At 40.7% G+C, this 15102-nt stretch overlaps 1 protein-coding gene across 2 annotated transcripts; it reads right to left on the bottom strand.

The window, feature by feature from the left end:
• Positions 1–1167: 1167 nt before the first annotated feature.
• CLEC9A (C-type lectin domain containing 9A) lies at positions 1168–14355 on the bottom strand. Of its 2 annotated transcripts, none has more exons than XM_058655964.1 (6): positions 14090–14355; positions 11656–11736; positions 5027–5173; positions 3275–3413; positions 2424–2545; positions 1168–1515 (listed from the first exon to the last, which is right to left on the bottom strand). In XM_058655964.1, exons 1-6 carry the CDS (start codon positions 14113–14115, stop codon positions 1383–1385), a joined length of 648 nt encoding a protein of 215 aa, XP_058511947.1. In that variant the 5' UTR covers positions 14116–14355; the 3' UTR covers positions 1168–1382. The 2 variants fall into 2 exon arrangements, with proteins under 2 accessions (XP_058511947.1, XP_004596496.2); XM_004596439.2 differs by having other exon boundaries at positions 3275–3426.
• Positions 14356–15102: the final 747 nt, after the last annotated feature.

Consider the following 15102-nt stretch of genomic DNA (forward strand, 5'->3'; position numbering starts at 1 on the left):
CTCCATTGTAAAAGAGCCTTCAGTAAACGCAATCTTAGTTAAGTCCACGTGCTTCCTAGCACCTCAGCAAACTAGACCTTATTTTATTATTTACATGAAGCCTGTGTTAAAAGGAAGAAAGGATGGGGATCTGATGAGTCCTACCTACTTCCTGTGAGAAATAAAGGATTGTGTGAAGTTCTATTGAATTTAGCAAGCATGCATTGAGAACTACAGTGTGGTAAGACAGTCCCGGAATGGTAAATGGTTAAAAGTAACGTTAAGATGGTGAACATTCCCTTTCTACAGATCACAAGGTACCTTCGCACAAACTCTCCCGGGAACACCAGAGTCCATGCATCAACAACCAGGGCAAAGATTGACTACAGATTTATAGGACTTTTTAACTTTAGAATTGATTTTGTCTCCAGAGTTATTGATACTTTGTGCAGGAATCTTGCTATCTCAATATTCTTGCAATAGGAACAAAAAAAAGAGATCATTTCAACCTGCAACATATGAATAAGCTTCCTGCCCGAAGATGAATGGCAGTTTATTCCAGGAAGCTATAGCAAGCACTGACAAAGTGTTCAATTCTAAGCAAGACACGCCCCAACAGCTTGCACTGAGCTACGACTGAAAGCAGACAGCATTCTGAAGCAAGCCCTCTTCTTGTTTTCGCAGTGAGGAAACTGAAGTTTTGAGAGATTCAGTCACAAGTAGTAAGTACGACAGATGAGGGTCCCCACTGTGAGTCTATCAACTTGAAGTGATAGGGAAGGCCAGGAGAGGAGGAAGAAAGCTCCCAAGGGCCCTTGCACAGAGGACACACTGACACAGATGTCCCGACCATCCCTTGCCCTTACGTGAAGTTCTCGCAGTTCACTTCCCCAGTTGAATTCTGCAAACCCTAGAGTCTTGTTGCACATGCTGCAGATGGCAAATCCGGATCTCTGTTCTCCCATCCCGTCAGTCCAATAGCATAAGGCCTGGAATACCTGGTAGACTATGAGCATAAAAGGCCAAGCTTACTCATTTATTGAAAAAATGCCAGTCAGCCATAACAGTACCAGCTCCTCAAATGACTTACAGACTTCTAGGCGGAGTTTACACTCAACTTAGACTTAAAAATTTTTAAAGTAGGAAGAATTTCCTCAATTTGTCCTCAGGGCTAGAGGGTTCTGCCCTCCATAGCTCTGTCTTAATTTTATCCTTGGTAATTGAAATACTGTCAAATGAAATCTGGAAGGTACTGACGAACACCACCAAGTGCAAATGCAAGAGCAAATGTTGGGTCCCAGGTAGCTGGTCTCACTTCTCTATTCGCTCTTAGATTTTGATAACAGGTTCTTCCACGGCTGGTTCAATATAAAACAGAGAAGTCATTTTAAGTACCACTTCTTTCAGATGGAGGATCTTAATGCGTACTTCTCACAGATAAAAAATTTCCAATTGCTGCAGTTTGCTGAAAAAAGAGATTTATTTCTGAGGTATCCACAGACCTGACTGGTTGATTGGGATGTCTCTCCTGGCAACCTGGAAAGGCAAGTCATTATATCCAAGATTAGACTGGAGGTTTACAATGATGCAATGATGCTCACAAAGTGTGTGGAGTTTTGCCTTATTTTGTTCTCCTATGGCACCCTCCTGTGGTGGTTTCATTTCTACTTCAAGGACAGCTGTTTTCTGTCAGTACAAAATATGTTAATATAATTTGAACAACACCTAAGAAAAAAAACAATGCTGTGTATATACAAATGGCTTCCAGATTCAAAGCTCTCTCCTGACTATCTTTCTAAGATTTCTTTTATTTATTTATTCCTATTTTCTTTGAAAGGCAAAGAGAAAGACAGACATTTCCCATGTGCTGGTTCACTTCCCAAATGTATGTAACAGCCAGAGCTGAGGCCATGATCCCAAAGTTCAGTTCAGGCCTCCCCATGGGTGTCAGGAACAGAAGTATTTCAGTCACCAACAACCATCAGCCTCCCATCATGTGCATTAGCAGGAAGCTGGGCTGGAAATCGGAAGAGCCAGACTCAACCAGACAATCCAGACACTCTCCCCTGCTGACTTCTCAAACTACTCACAGTTCTCCCCAGTTCTATCTGAAAACCTTAATGTAGAAATTGCTTTAGCTATTATAGCTTTTCCTGATAGCATCCTTCAAACATCAAGTGTCACAAAGAAATGCACTTAACAATGCCATTGTTCATGCACTCACATTTTGCTGTGAGTTTCCACAGGGCAGAGAAAGCAGGGCTCAGAAGGAGGAAGAATCGAAAGCTTTCTAGCTACTGTTAACTATATTAACTTTCATTCCAAGCAGGAGTTTATGCAATTGCATTGCGTATGTTTCCCAGAGGAAATCCAAGGTATAAGACAAAATAAAGTTTCTAAGTTTTTCATGTTTCCAGGTTTTGTTTGTTTGCCTTGTAACTTACAGATCAGGGAAAGGTGAGGAGCCATCCTGCCAAAGCCAAGTTCTGTTGAGTTCATCCCTTGACAGGCCCACCCAGTAATCATAGTCCTTTTTGATCTTCCTCAAGCTGCTGATGATAAAATCCTGTGAAAAAAACAAGACCTGAACTGTGAGTGGAGAAGAACAAGCAAGCAGACACACACTCAATATTCTACTTATCTACTGAGAAATACCAAGTATGGCATTTTGCCTAGCTGGAAATTAAAGGGAGCTTAAGAAATGGACAGAGAAAACTTTTTATTTTTCTTTTTTCTTTTTTTCAAAGATCCATTCTATTTCTATTGGAAAGGAAATTTTACAGAGATACAGAAATACATAGAGAAAGATCTTCCATCCACTGGTTCATTCCCCAAGTGGCCACAACAAGAGCTAAGCCGATCCGAAGCCAGGAGCCAGGAGCTTCCTCCAGACCTCTCACATGGGTCCCAAGGCCCTGGGCCATCTTTTACTGCCTTCCCAGGCCACAAGCAGGGATCTGGACAAGAAGTGGAGTAGCTGGCACACAAACTGGCACCAACACAGGATCCTGGCACAGGCAAGGCAAGGATCCAGTCATCACACCAAGGCCCCTCTCCCCTTTTAAATTAAGGGCAGACAACTGAGAGATCATCATATGTGGATAATCAACCAAGAGTATTTCTGTTTGTTTAAACAGATCATACATGTCCTTCTTTGCCTTTTTAAAAAAACCTATATTTTAACAAATATACTACCATTATAAAATAATAAAGGTGGTTATCTTATAGGGAATCTTTGTTTTAATAAGAAACATGGTATTTCTGGAATGATGGGAGGCTATAAAATAGTACTTACCCTCTCTTCTTGGCTGTCTATCTGCAGGAGCCTGGAACATTCCTTCAGACAAGCCTCTTTACCAGCATCCCAAGTTTGCCACTTATCAGAGACATAGTAACAGCTTTCTCCATTCTGAATCCAGTTGTCTGGACAAGGTCTGCAATAATGATCTTTGAATAATTTTACTTTATTATCATCATTGTAAAGCATTAGAAGCATACCCCTCCCAATAATCCTGCCTCATCCCCAGGCCAGCTGAACAGTCGACCCCAGCAGCGCATCTAACACAACGCTTAGCAGTGACACTTTGAAAGCTTGAGTTCATCAGTTCTACCTTCAGTAGATCTGTTAGAATCAACTTAAGATAAAATTGATTTAGAGGCATGTTTACAAATTCCTTCCCCGTTTATAAAACCTCATCTGGTGATTTCAGTTTTATCAGTCTTTCAAAAAAATTATTGTAAAAGACAGAGTTAGAGAGACAAAGAAGGAATTCCCATTCTCTGGTTCGCTCCCCAAGTGGCTATGGTGGCCAGAGATGGGCAAGGCCAAAGCCAGAAGCCAGGAGCTTCATCCAGTGCTCCCACGTGGGGCTCAAGCACTGGGGCCGTCCTCCACTGCTTTCCCAGGCCCTAAGCAGGGAACTGCAGCCACAACAGGGACGCTGATATCATGGGTGGCAACTTAACCCACTATGCCACAATGTTGGCCCCTCAACCTTTTCTTTCAGCACCGCTAGAAACAATGCAATCTAAAGATCCCCCATCCCTTCAATAAAATGACATACTAGTTACACATGACCTTCACCCATCCTTCTACATACTTTAAGAAAAAATTATTTTATTTTATTTTATTTTATTTATTTTATTTTATTTTATTTGAAAGCCAAGTTACAGAGAAAGGGAGACCGAGATCTTCCATTCACTGGTTCACTCCCCAAATGACTGCAATGACCAGAGCTGGACCAAACTGAAGCCTGGTGCCAGGAATTGCTTCCAGGTCTCCCACATAGATGCAGGGGCCCAAGGATTTGAGGCATCCTCTACTGCCCTCCCAGGTAATTAGCAGGGAGCTGGATTGGAAGTCAAGCATCTGGGATATGAACTAGCATCCACATGGGATGCCAGCACCTCAGGCAGGAGGTTAGTGTGCCACACCAAGGTACAGGCCCTCCTGCATACTTTAAATCACCTGTAAATTATGTTTAGTACTTAATACAGTGCATACACTCCACTTTCTTCACATGGATTCCGCCTAGTATCCAGCAGATGCTAATTTTAGGTTTTGCATTTTTGAGCTTTCCTGGAATTTTTCCAAATATTTTCTACTAGTGATTGGTTTAATACAAAGATGCAAAGTCTACAGAGATGCGTATTTAACTGTATTTTCTCATGATTCCCTACAGGGGAATTATTTCAGTTATGTGTGCAAATATTATCAAATGCTAATTAACAGTTATGTCTTTTCCTCTTATATATAGGACACATAATGACTTAAAATTGTGCAAGAACTGTCACTTATGATAAGTTTCAGATAACACATTTCACTTGGCATTTAACGGAACTTTTTTTAAAATCTTCATTTTGGGAAACTCATTGTTACTCACATGTCAGGAAATACAAAGAAGACGGAAGGGATACCAAAATTAAGTCTCCCCTATTATAAAATCCCAACAAACTTGCAAAGACTTAAGTGTATGCCACTGCTCCATTAAGGATTAGGGACATGCATTTGGAACTGCACCTTAGAAATTGGCTTTCTGTCAGTTACCTGGGCTGGAAAAGGTTGCCATCGAAGGCTGGCAATGTCGTGTCTGAAGCACATAGTTCCTTTGCCACCGAGTGAAGTTTAACAGGGCTTTGTCCTGCTGGTTGAGTTTTTCTTGCTGCTTCATAGCCATGCTGGATACCTGGAACACTTCAAACACAACAGTCATCCCTCATGAGATCCTGACACAGACCAAAGATAACTACAAGTTCCTGATTACATTTTTTAAGATTTTTTTTTAATTGGAAAGGCAGATCAGATTTACAAACAGAAGGACAGAGAGAAAGATCTTCCTTCCATCTGCTGGTTCACTCCCCAAGTGGCTGCAATGATGGTTGGAACTGAGCCAATCTAAAGCCAGCAGCCAGGAGCTTCTTCTGGGTCCCCCACATAGGTGCAGGGTCATATTAGACTAGCTCCCAGATTGTTGTATAACTAACATGCTTATCCATTTTCTGTTGTTATGATATGGACTATTAGAATTTGCTGACTATTTACTCACAAAAAGATATCTGGATTTTTTTTTCATATTCTCTTTCTCAATGATGAAGCTTCCATAAATATCCACCAGCAGGTGTTTGTGTGAACATAGGTGTAATTCCTGTTGTAATACGGCATTTAGAATTTTTTGAAAGAAACTGCTACACTATTTTCCAGAGTAGGTCTGTGTTTATATTCTTATCAGGAACACAAGAGTGATTCAACTCCTCTGTTGTCCTACAAGCATTTCAAGTCACCACCTTCATTTCAGCCATTGCAGTATCCCACTGTGATTGACTTGCAGATCCTTAATGACTAAAGACATAGAGCACCTTTTATTATACTTAGTTTGTATATTTAAATTCTCCTTGGTAAAATATCTTTATTTTTCCCATTTTCTGATTCAATGGTTTGGTATTTTTTTAAACTGTTGACTTTTAAGAATTCTTTACATATTCTAGATTTTAATTCCTCATCAGTTGTTAGTTTGCGAGTATTTACTCCCAGTTCACCAATAACCTTTTTCATCTTCTTGGTGTCTTTGACAGAGTAAACAATTAAATATTTTTATTGTTTATTTATCTGTATTAACTTAAAAAGCAGAGAGAGAGAGAGAGATCTTCCTTCCACTGGTTACTCTCTAAATGGCTGTAATAATCAAATTAGGCCAAAGCCAGGAGAGAGAGACAGAAATGAGAGATCATTGGTTTATTCCCCCAAACAGCCTCAACAGTTGGGATCGGACCAGGCGGAAGACAGGAGCCAAGAACTCCATCTGGGTTTCCCATGTGACCGGCAGAATATTTAAGGATGTGCGTTAGCCAGAAGCGGGGTCAGCAGCAGAGACACGATTCAAATCCAGACACTCTGATGCAGGATTCAGGCATCCCAGCTGGCAGCTTAACCATTGTACCGGAATCCCTGAAGCTTTGTTATTTTGCTTTTATTAATCTTCGGGTTTTGCTTTTTGTGTCAAGGCCACAAACTCTAGCCTACCCTCCACGAGGTGCTGAAAACTTTTCCCTACATTTCCTAAACGACATACAGTTTTACATGTAAGACTGTGACCCAGGTAGAGTTGATTTTTCAAAACTATTTCATTATTTGCTTGTTTATTTATTTATTTGAAGGAATTACACAGAGAGAATGTGAAATAGACAGTTCTTTCATCTCCTGCTTCACTCCCCCAAATGATCAAAACAGCAGGAACTGGGTCAGTCTGAATCCAGAAGCTTCTTCTGGGTCTCCCACATGGATGTAGGGACCTACGCACTTGGACAATCCTCTGCAGCTTTCTCTGGTGCATCGGCAGGGAGCTGGCTTAGAAGAGGAGCAACCAGGAGTTTAACCAGTGCCCATGTAGGATGCTAATGCTATGGTGAGATCTGAGATGTAAGCTAACTTTTTACTGTAACTGTCTAATTTCTCTGAACGTTGTTTACTGAAAAAGCCACTCTCTCCCTAGAATTAATTGTGCATCTATGTCAAAAATCAATGTGATACCTGTGTATAAGTTTATTTCAATGTTGCTACATTTTACTACTTTATCTGCCCACATAGCCATGGTTCATATAGCTATAAGCTTTGAAATCAGGTAGTTTGAATCCTTCCAATTTATTCTTGTTTTTAAAATTATTTCAAATCTTCTAGTAATCTTGTCTCTAGAGTAAATCTTGCCGGAATCTTTATAGAAATTGCATTAATGTGCATAGTAATTTGAGGAAAATAACACCTCTTGAATGTTGCCTTTTCCAATCCACAAGCATGTGAGGTTGTGGACCACAGACCTTGGTTCTGGGTTGAGGGTTGTGACATGTGACCACAATCCAGAGACACAGATGAAAGAAAGCAGATGTTTCTGCCCGTCCCCTACGAAACCCAAGCTACCAACATGCTCCTTCTGAGCCAAAGGTTGAAATAGGCAACAGGCCAGAAACATTCCTTTTATGCTACTAACAATCTGGTACCTTCAGACACTGAAAAATGATGTTTCCTCTTTGGTATTTGAAGTCTAAATTTAAATTTTACATTTAGATGAGCTTATTCCAGATTAACTATATCTTAATATGTAAATCTGTAACAAAACTGAAGAAGGGAAGTGAGAACTCTCCTTAGAGTTTCACCCTAAATGAGGAGTAAAATACTGTCTCTTTTGGGGGGATACTGTTAAGGCTTTAATCAATTTTCAAGAAGTGTGGAATAAAACTAAGCAATATAATTACCTAGGGAGATTTAGTAAAATACTTTTAAGGTCCCCTAACTAAATGCACATACTATGTTATACATGTCAGATCTGTTTGATGAACTACAAATGAAAATGAACAGTAGAGCACAAACAAGTGAATTTATAGAAATTGTTTTGCACCCTAAAATTGTTTAAGTAAAAACTCAATTGTTATAAATAATATGGTAGAAAAGACAGAAGACAGAGGCTGGAACTGGGGACAAGCACATAGTTACCTGGTGAATATATGAAGCTGCTTTTTGCTTACACAACTGTTTTGTCATGGTGATGAGGTTATTATTTTTTTTTAGAGCCAAAGTGCTAAAAAATGTGTTTAAAAAAACTGAGATAAATGAGAAAGTAATAACAATCGTAGCACAATATAAAAGCCACTACACTTCAGTAAAACTACAGGAGGAAGTATTTTACATTTGTATATCAATGTTCAAATTTTATTAGTACATGTGTGTAGATATTATTAAGACAAAGACAGCAGAATTTTTTACTTGTAATAATTTTCCCCAAAATACTGTCTCCAACATATTCTTTTAAAGCTAGTTTCTGGAAACAATCAATATGGAAATAATAGTCTTACCCACTTTCCTATAGCCCTTGAACTTTTTTACCCTAATTAACTATGTAAAGATTGTCAAAAATACAATTTAAAAAAATTTAAAAATAAAGCTAGGTTCTAATTACCCTCATAAAGTAGCACTTTTTTCCCTCACAATTATTTGCTGTGTAAGTTAGAATGTTTAAAATACATCCTAGACAAATCTGCTATACATACTGGCAAGCATGGGAACCAGGGCAAGGGGCGGGCCTGGTGGGGGTTATTGTGGGTCACTCCGACTAGTCTGCAGCTCCCACTGGTTTGTGTGAGGGGCAGAATCAGGCTGGACTGCAACACCCATTGGTTCTTGTGGAAGACAGGGCTGGAAACAGAGCTGACCCGCAATTGCAACCACCAGCATATACATAAGCTGATTGGCACGACGGACTGTGCCGGACCCTGTACAGGCATGCACACAGGAGAATCTGGTCTGGGATCACCTCAAAGTCTTTGGGGATCCCTCCAATCAAAGTGCTGATCTCAGAACCCCAACCATGAAGAGAAGTGCAGGTTCCATGGTCTAACCACGGAGTTCAAGTGTCAAAGTTAAGCCTCCTCAGAGGCTCAGACAGAGCAGTGGACAGCATATCCAGGTGCACATGGAGGATATGGCAGTCCATGGAACCTGCGGAGGACGCAACAGAGGGTGGAGGACAGAACAAATCAATCCACTACCAAAGCCATGTGTTGGCAGTGAAAATCTGGGCAAACGGAGACTCTAAGATGGATTATGTCAGCCAGTGGATTCTGCAGCGATTTCATCGTGCTTGGAATGGCGAGACTAGCAGCAATTCAGAATTGTTGAACTATCAAAATCACTTGAGCATGACCCTTGAAACGTGCCCCACATCGGGGACCTGGGATGGGTGGGAGGCTGGGTGGGAGGCTGGGTGGGAGGCTGGGTGGGGCTTCTCCCTTTATCTTCCCCGTTACCCCAGGTACAGAAATAATAATAATAATAATAATAATAATAATAATAATAATAATGTGGAAACAATAGTCTTACCCACTTTCCTGTAGCCCTTGACCCTTTGTGCCCTAATCAACTAAGCAAAGATTATCAAAATAAAATAATTGCAAAAAATACTTCGTAGATTCATGGGATTAAATTACAAAATCACCCACAAAAAGTGAACCCTAAGATTTTTGTTCTCACCATTGTTACTCTCCAGATCATGCCTCCTGCCTTCATTTCTGGTTATTTCTTTGTGTGTATTCAAGAAAATATTCCCTCTGAAATTTTGGTATAGTGTATATGTTATTTTGAGTGTTTTTGTTTTAACTAAGCAGCATGTAACAAAGACATTTCTAGGTCCATAAAGAACGTCCGCTTTCCCACTCCACTCCACTCCACCCTCCCGCTACCCATCCTCCTTCCTCTCCCCCTACCCAACTCCACCCTCCCCTACCCATCCTCCTTCCTCTCCCCCTACCCAACTCCACCCTCCCCTACCCATCCTCCTTCCTCTCCCCCTCCTTCTCAGCTTCAAGGCCTTCCACTGAACCACTGCTTGTCTAGCTGATCTATTGAAGGACATTTGGGTTTCTTCCAGTCTTTTTTTCTTTTTGTACTGCTCCTCATGTAAGTTTATCTTAAGGAGAAACTTCTGAAAGTGGTATTGCTGGGTCAAAATTAATTAATCCAGCTCAAAATCACTGAGAGTGTTACAGAAACAGACCACATTTATCCAGACAGACTTAATGGTTTAACCAAACTGAGTTCATGTGCTAGACAAAAAAGACAAAATATGTACACATTGAACAGCAAGTATTTTTGAGGACATAGATAATGCATGATCATAAGCTTATAAACATCTTTTGTGTGTATTACATAATTTCTGGCTATATAATAGTTTGCAATTGAATACTATACATTTACATTTACATTAAAAAATTATACATTTACTTGGCCTTAGTGCTTCAAGATGGCACCTCTCCTGTTAATTTTGTCTCTTTAATTTTGTTTTTAAGTGAAATTTTTAAATATTTATTTATCTCCTTGCCTCGATGAGCTAATATCTGTTAAACAACACTGAAATTAATTACACAGAACTTAACATTTTAATCATGTCTTCAACTATTTGCAGTGTGCCTTACATATGGATTTATATATTATGGAGTGTGGATGGAGCTTGGCAATATTCATGAAAAGGCTCCAGTTTGGGAGCCAGTGTTTGGCTTTTGTAGTTAAGATGCCCACATCCTACACTGAGTGCCTGGGTTGGAGTCCCGGCTCTGCTCCTGGTCCCAGCTTCCTGCTTGTGTGCAGGAAGGCAGCAGTGATGGCTCCAGTGAGCGGCTCCCTGTCACTCCTGTGAGACACCTGATGGAGTTCCCTGGCTTCTCCTTGGTCCAGCCTCCAGCCTTTGGAGAGTGAACTATCAGATGGCTGGGGCATGTAGTGAGGGATGCAGAAAGCTTTCAGGAAGCTCTCGCCTTTCTGAGGAGGCTGTGAAATTTCACTGGAGAAGATGGACAAGGTTAACAATTACTGATTGAGTTCTCAGTAATTCTTCAACCATTGCTTGGCGAACCGCCAGTGAAACGAAGCTCTGGCATTCTGGGAGTCAGGTCAAGATTCCTTTCCTTTATGGGAGCAAATCTGTACCCTCCCTCCCTCCTTCACAAGGGTCATAGTCCTCCTCTGAGGCTGATGGATCCCAGACACGATGTGACTTGCCAAGCAGTACAAAAAGGTACACAGACAATAACTTCCATTTCTGTCTTTACAGTCACATTTGCTTAGTATCAGCATGAGTGATGGTACTTAGATTCCCTCCCCCCCCCATGTTACAGTTGTGCTCTGATCAAGTAAAGCTCTCTAGGTTGCAATAAATAATTTAAATTGGATCTTGCCTAATGCAAAGTGAGATTAAAATGATCTGTAAAGTCAAGTTTAAAACAAAGGTAAATTAAAAGCAGAAGAGTATAATCAAAAGTCTTTCAAATTGTATACAGCTGCGCTCTAACATGACTCACAAAATTAAGTCAGAAAAAAATTAGTTACTTGGGATGTATTTTCCAAAGAGACTTAGAGCGTTAGAGTTCAGTAATAGGCAATTAATCGTTGCAAGCTGTTAAGGGCATCAAAGTGTTCAGTTACAGCAATTAAGTGTCTCGTAATTTAAATTAGGAATCCATTATTCCATATCATCTATAAGCACTCAGATACTTCCTAAATTATTCCTCATCTATGTATAGATTGTGCAGATATAATATAGCGATATGAGTATTTCACCTTGTAGATACAGCTAGATGTAGTTACTAACATATGTAGAGAACTAGGTTATTTGGAAGATAAACTTTTGTACTTACATTTGACGCCCAAGAAGATGGATGTTGCTAATAATCCCATGCAGGAAATACACAAAATCACCATTACAACATGCCATGCTCCTAAACATGGAATAGGGACATTAAAATTGAGTTAGAGAGAGTAGAAGAGCATGAGGTAGTGATGAGATGAAACTGAAGGGAAGAAGGAATCAACATTGGGAGTTAGGAACTGTTGAGACTTGGACTTTTTAACTTCGTAGCAGAGGAAAAGGGGAACTTTCGCTTAAACTCTCTGACATGCTAACAAACATTGGAAAATGCAAAATTAACAGATTTGATAGGATGCTCCTCTCACGCTTGTGTAGGTGTCACAGCAACATTTGAGGGTTAAGGACAAACAGCTGGTAAGCTCTTTACTGTGAGCAAGAAAACCACCTCACTTTGCTCCACTTTTCAGTGTCACTTGAACACAATTCATTCAAAAATATTCTCTTTTAAATACACAGTTTGGCATTTGGAATAATTTTCCCATTTACTTTATTCTCCAAGAATAAAAAGTCAGGAATGTGTGATTTTTTTTTCATATACCTAACACTAGTCAGAGAAAAAAATAGATACAAACTTTTTTAAGGGTTTATTTATTTTTGCTGGAAGGTCATATTTACACAGAGAAAGAGAGGGAAAGATCCTCCATCCACTGGATCAGTCATCAAATGGCTACAACAGCAGAAACTGAGCTGATGGGAAACCAGGAGCTTGTTCTGGGCCTCCTGCATGGGTGCAGGGTCCTAAGGTCTCAAATCATCTTCTGCTGCTTTCCCAGGCCATCAGCTGGAAGCTGAGTCGGAAGTGGAGCAGCTGGGACACAAACTGGGGCTCTTACAGAATGCCAACCCCCAAAGGAGGAGGCTTTAGCCAACTATGCCATGACACCGGGCACAAAATGTATCTTTAAAGGACAAACTACGGTACTGCAGTTAAGACATTACTAGGGAAACCCGCATCCCATAGTGTAGTGTCTGGTTTGAGTCCTATTTCCTCAACTTCAAATATGACTTTCTGATATTACACACCTGAAAGGCAGCAGGTGGTTATGCGAGTAATTAGGCCCCTGCCACCTGCGAGGCGAGTGAACTCCTGGGTACCAACTTCAGTCTGGCCCAGCCCTGGTGTTGCAGAAAGCTGGGCTGTGGACTAGGAGATGGAACCGCTCTCTCTCTCTCCCCTCTTTCTCTCAACTCTAGATATATTCATTGACTGCATAACACCCCAGTCCAAGACGCTTGTGTCTAAATCCCTGAAATCCGTTAATATTACCTTACATGCCCAAAACTACTTTGAAGATGTTGTTAAATTAAGGATTTCGGGACAAGGAAATCAGCCTTGATTGTCTAGGTCTTCCCAATGAAGCACAGGCAGCTAGGAGGATGGAGGGTACTGTGGCCAAGGAAGCACTTGAAAATGTTGTCCTGTTGGCACTGAAGAAGGGGGCAGGGACCAAGAGCCAGGGAAAGCAATAAATACTTCTCTACAACCCATTCTCCTATAGAGCCCTGCCAGCACTTTTGTTTTAGCCCTGTGAAATCCATAGACCTCTAAACTATAAAACAATAAATAATATTAAATATTCACATTTGCCTATCCCCCTAAGTCTTGGTGATTTCTTATACCACAAACAAAATTCAAACAGCTATACAGCTATTAAATAATAAAAACAAGGGCAAGCATTTGACACAGCAGTTACATTACCACTTGGAATGCCTGTGCTCTGTATCAGAATGCCCACTTCAAGTCATTGTTCCTCTTCTAGTGTGCACCCTGGGGGGCAACAGGTGATGCTCAAGATCTTGGTTCCCTGCCACCCCACACTCACCGCCCCCCTACCCCAGCAAATCCAGATATCAGGTCCCAGGCGCCTGGTCCTGGCCTGTCCAGGACTGCTGTCGCAGGCATTTGAGTGAGTCAGCAGAAGGAAGAATACTCTCTCTTTTTCCCTCTCTCTTCTCTTTGTCTCTCTCTCTCACTCTCTCCTTCTTCCAGCAAAATGAAATAGATAAATAGCAAATAACAGAACTGATTACTATAGCAGACAACTCAAGGCTAATAAGATTTTGCCAGTTTCTCCTCTTTTTTCCCCCTTATTTCTTGGCATTATCACATCATTTGCAGAGTGTTTTATACAGAAACTGAAAATAATTTAAATTATATGGGTTTTTTTGGTCACTCCTTTCAGAATCTCAGGGTTTCTTTGGCTATTCCAAAAGGACAGAAAAGAAGTAGCACATGTTTTTCAAGTTCATTGAATTTTTTTCTTTTTCCCATTACTTCCTCCTCGCTTCTTTTCATGTGTCCTGTGATACATGTCATCATACTCTTAAACACATTATCTCAGGTTAGAAGAAATACTTTCGCTCATCACAGAATAAGCAGCATATGTGCTTTAGTCGTAGGCCAGATCAGAAGAACTGCTTACCTGAACAGGTGCGGAAACACCCGCATTTCTGGGAAGAGTTTGATGGCGGGTCATTCCACTGAAGAGAGGTGTATACCTCGTCTTCATGCATGTCTGAGATGCCTAACGGGTGAAGCGGTTCACACAGCAGCTTAGGAGCTAGTTGGTCAAAGGACTGAAGTCGGCTGCTTCTTCACAGTGTTGGAAGAATGTGTTTGGATTTAAGGAGCAGAACAGATGCCTTTTCATCTAGAAAGTGGAAGTTTGGGGAATTCAAGCCAAAGCACAATTTGCTAAATGGGGAAATGAAAAAAAAAAAAACTGACCCCAGAACAGCCAACCATAGGACAGACTATTGTTCTGGTTTCCAAAAGGTGACAGATGTTTTATCTTCCTTGGTTCATGTTAAACATAGATTTGAAAGGAAGAATGACAGAGAGAAGAAGATGAAGTGAGAGATTTCCCGTGTGATGATTCACTCCCCAGATGACAAGGTCAAAACCAGGAGCTCCATCTGAGTCTTCCATGTGGGTGGCAGAGGCCCAAGCAACCTGGCCATCATCTGCTGCTTTCCCAGGCCCCTTAGCAGGGAGCTGGATGCTGGCATCACGAGCAATGCCTTCACCTGCTGTGCCGTAGTGCTGGCCCCAGGCAGTAGATGCTGAAGGCAATAGTGTGGGGCTATTGTAAGAAAATATTGAAAGTGCAAAATATTTACTTGTGTTTAGTATAAGACATGACGTATTGGACTGGCCCAGGTAATGAAGTTATAAATATAACGCATGTTAGATCAACCAGGGCGTTGTAGATTATTATGTGTTTACTTAAACAAGAAAACTGGGAAGAGATTTCATTGCTGAAAACAAATTCACACAGTATTAATTAAGGTGATGCTAACTCAAAATACCAGTTATTTAACATAGTGAAAAATTATTTCTGATGCAACATTTGAGCTTTCAGTAAACTATGCTCCAAATAGAACCTGGGCTACTTCTGGCTTGTGAGAAATTAGCATCCCTACTTCTATCCCTCGA

Source organism: Ochotona princeps, chromosome 27, assembly GCF_030435755.1.
Source record: "Ochotona princeps isolate mOchPri1 chromosome 27, mOchPri1.hap1, whole genome shotgun sequence".
Classification (NCBI taxonomy): domain Eukaryota; kingdom Metazoa; phylum Chordata; class Mammalia; order Lagomorpha; family Ochotonidae; genus Ochotona; species Ochotona princeps.

Bases quoted from the DNA above. Each gene is read 5' to 3' on its own strand.
- CLEC9A (XM_004596439.2), bottom strand. From the start codon at position 14,180: ATGCATGAAGACGAGGTATACACCTCTCTTCAGTGGAATGACCCGCCA. The intron at 5,174-11,655 runs GTAAGTACAAAA...TTGTGTTTGAAG, and splicing joins CATCTTCTTGGGCGTCAAAT to TGTTCCAGGTATCCAGCATG. The intron at 2,546-3,274 runs GTAAGTACTATT...TTTTTTTCACAG, and splicing joins TAGACAGCCAAGAAGAGAGG to GATTTTATCATCAGCAGCTT.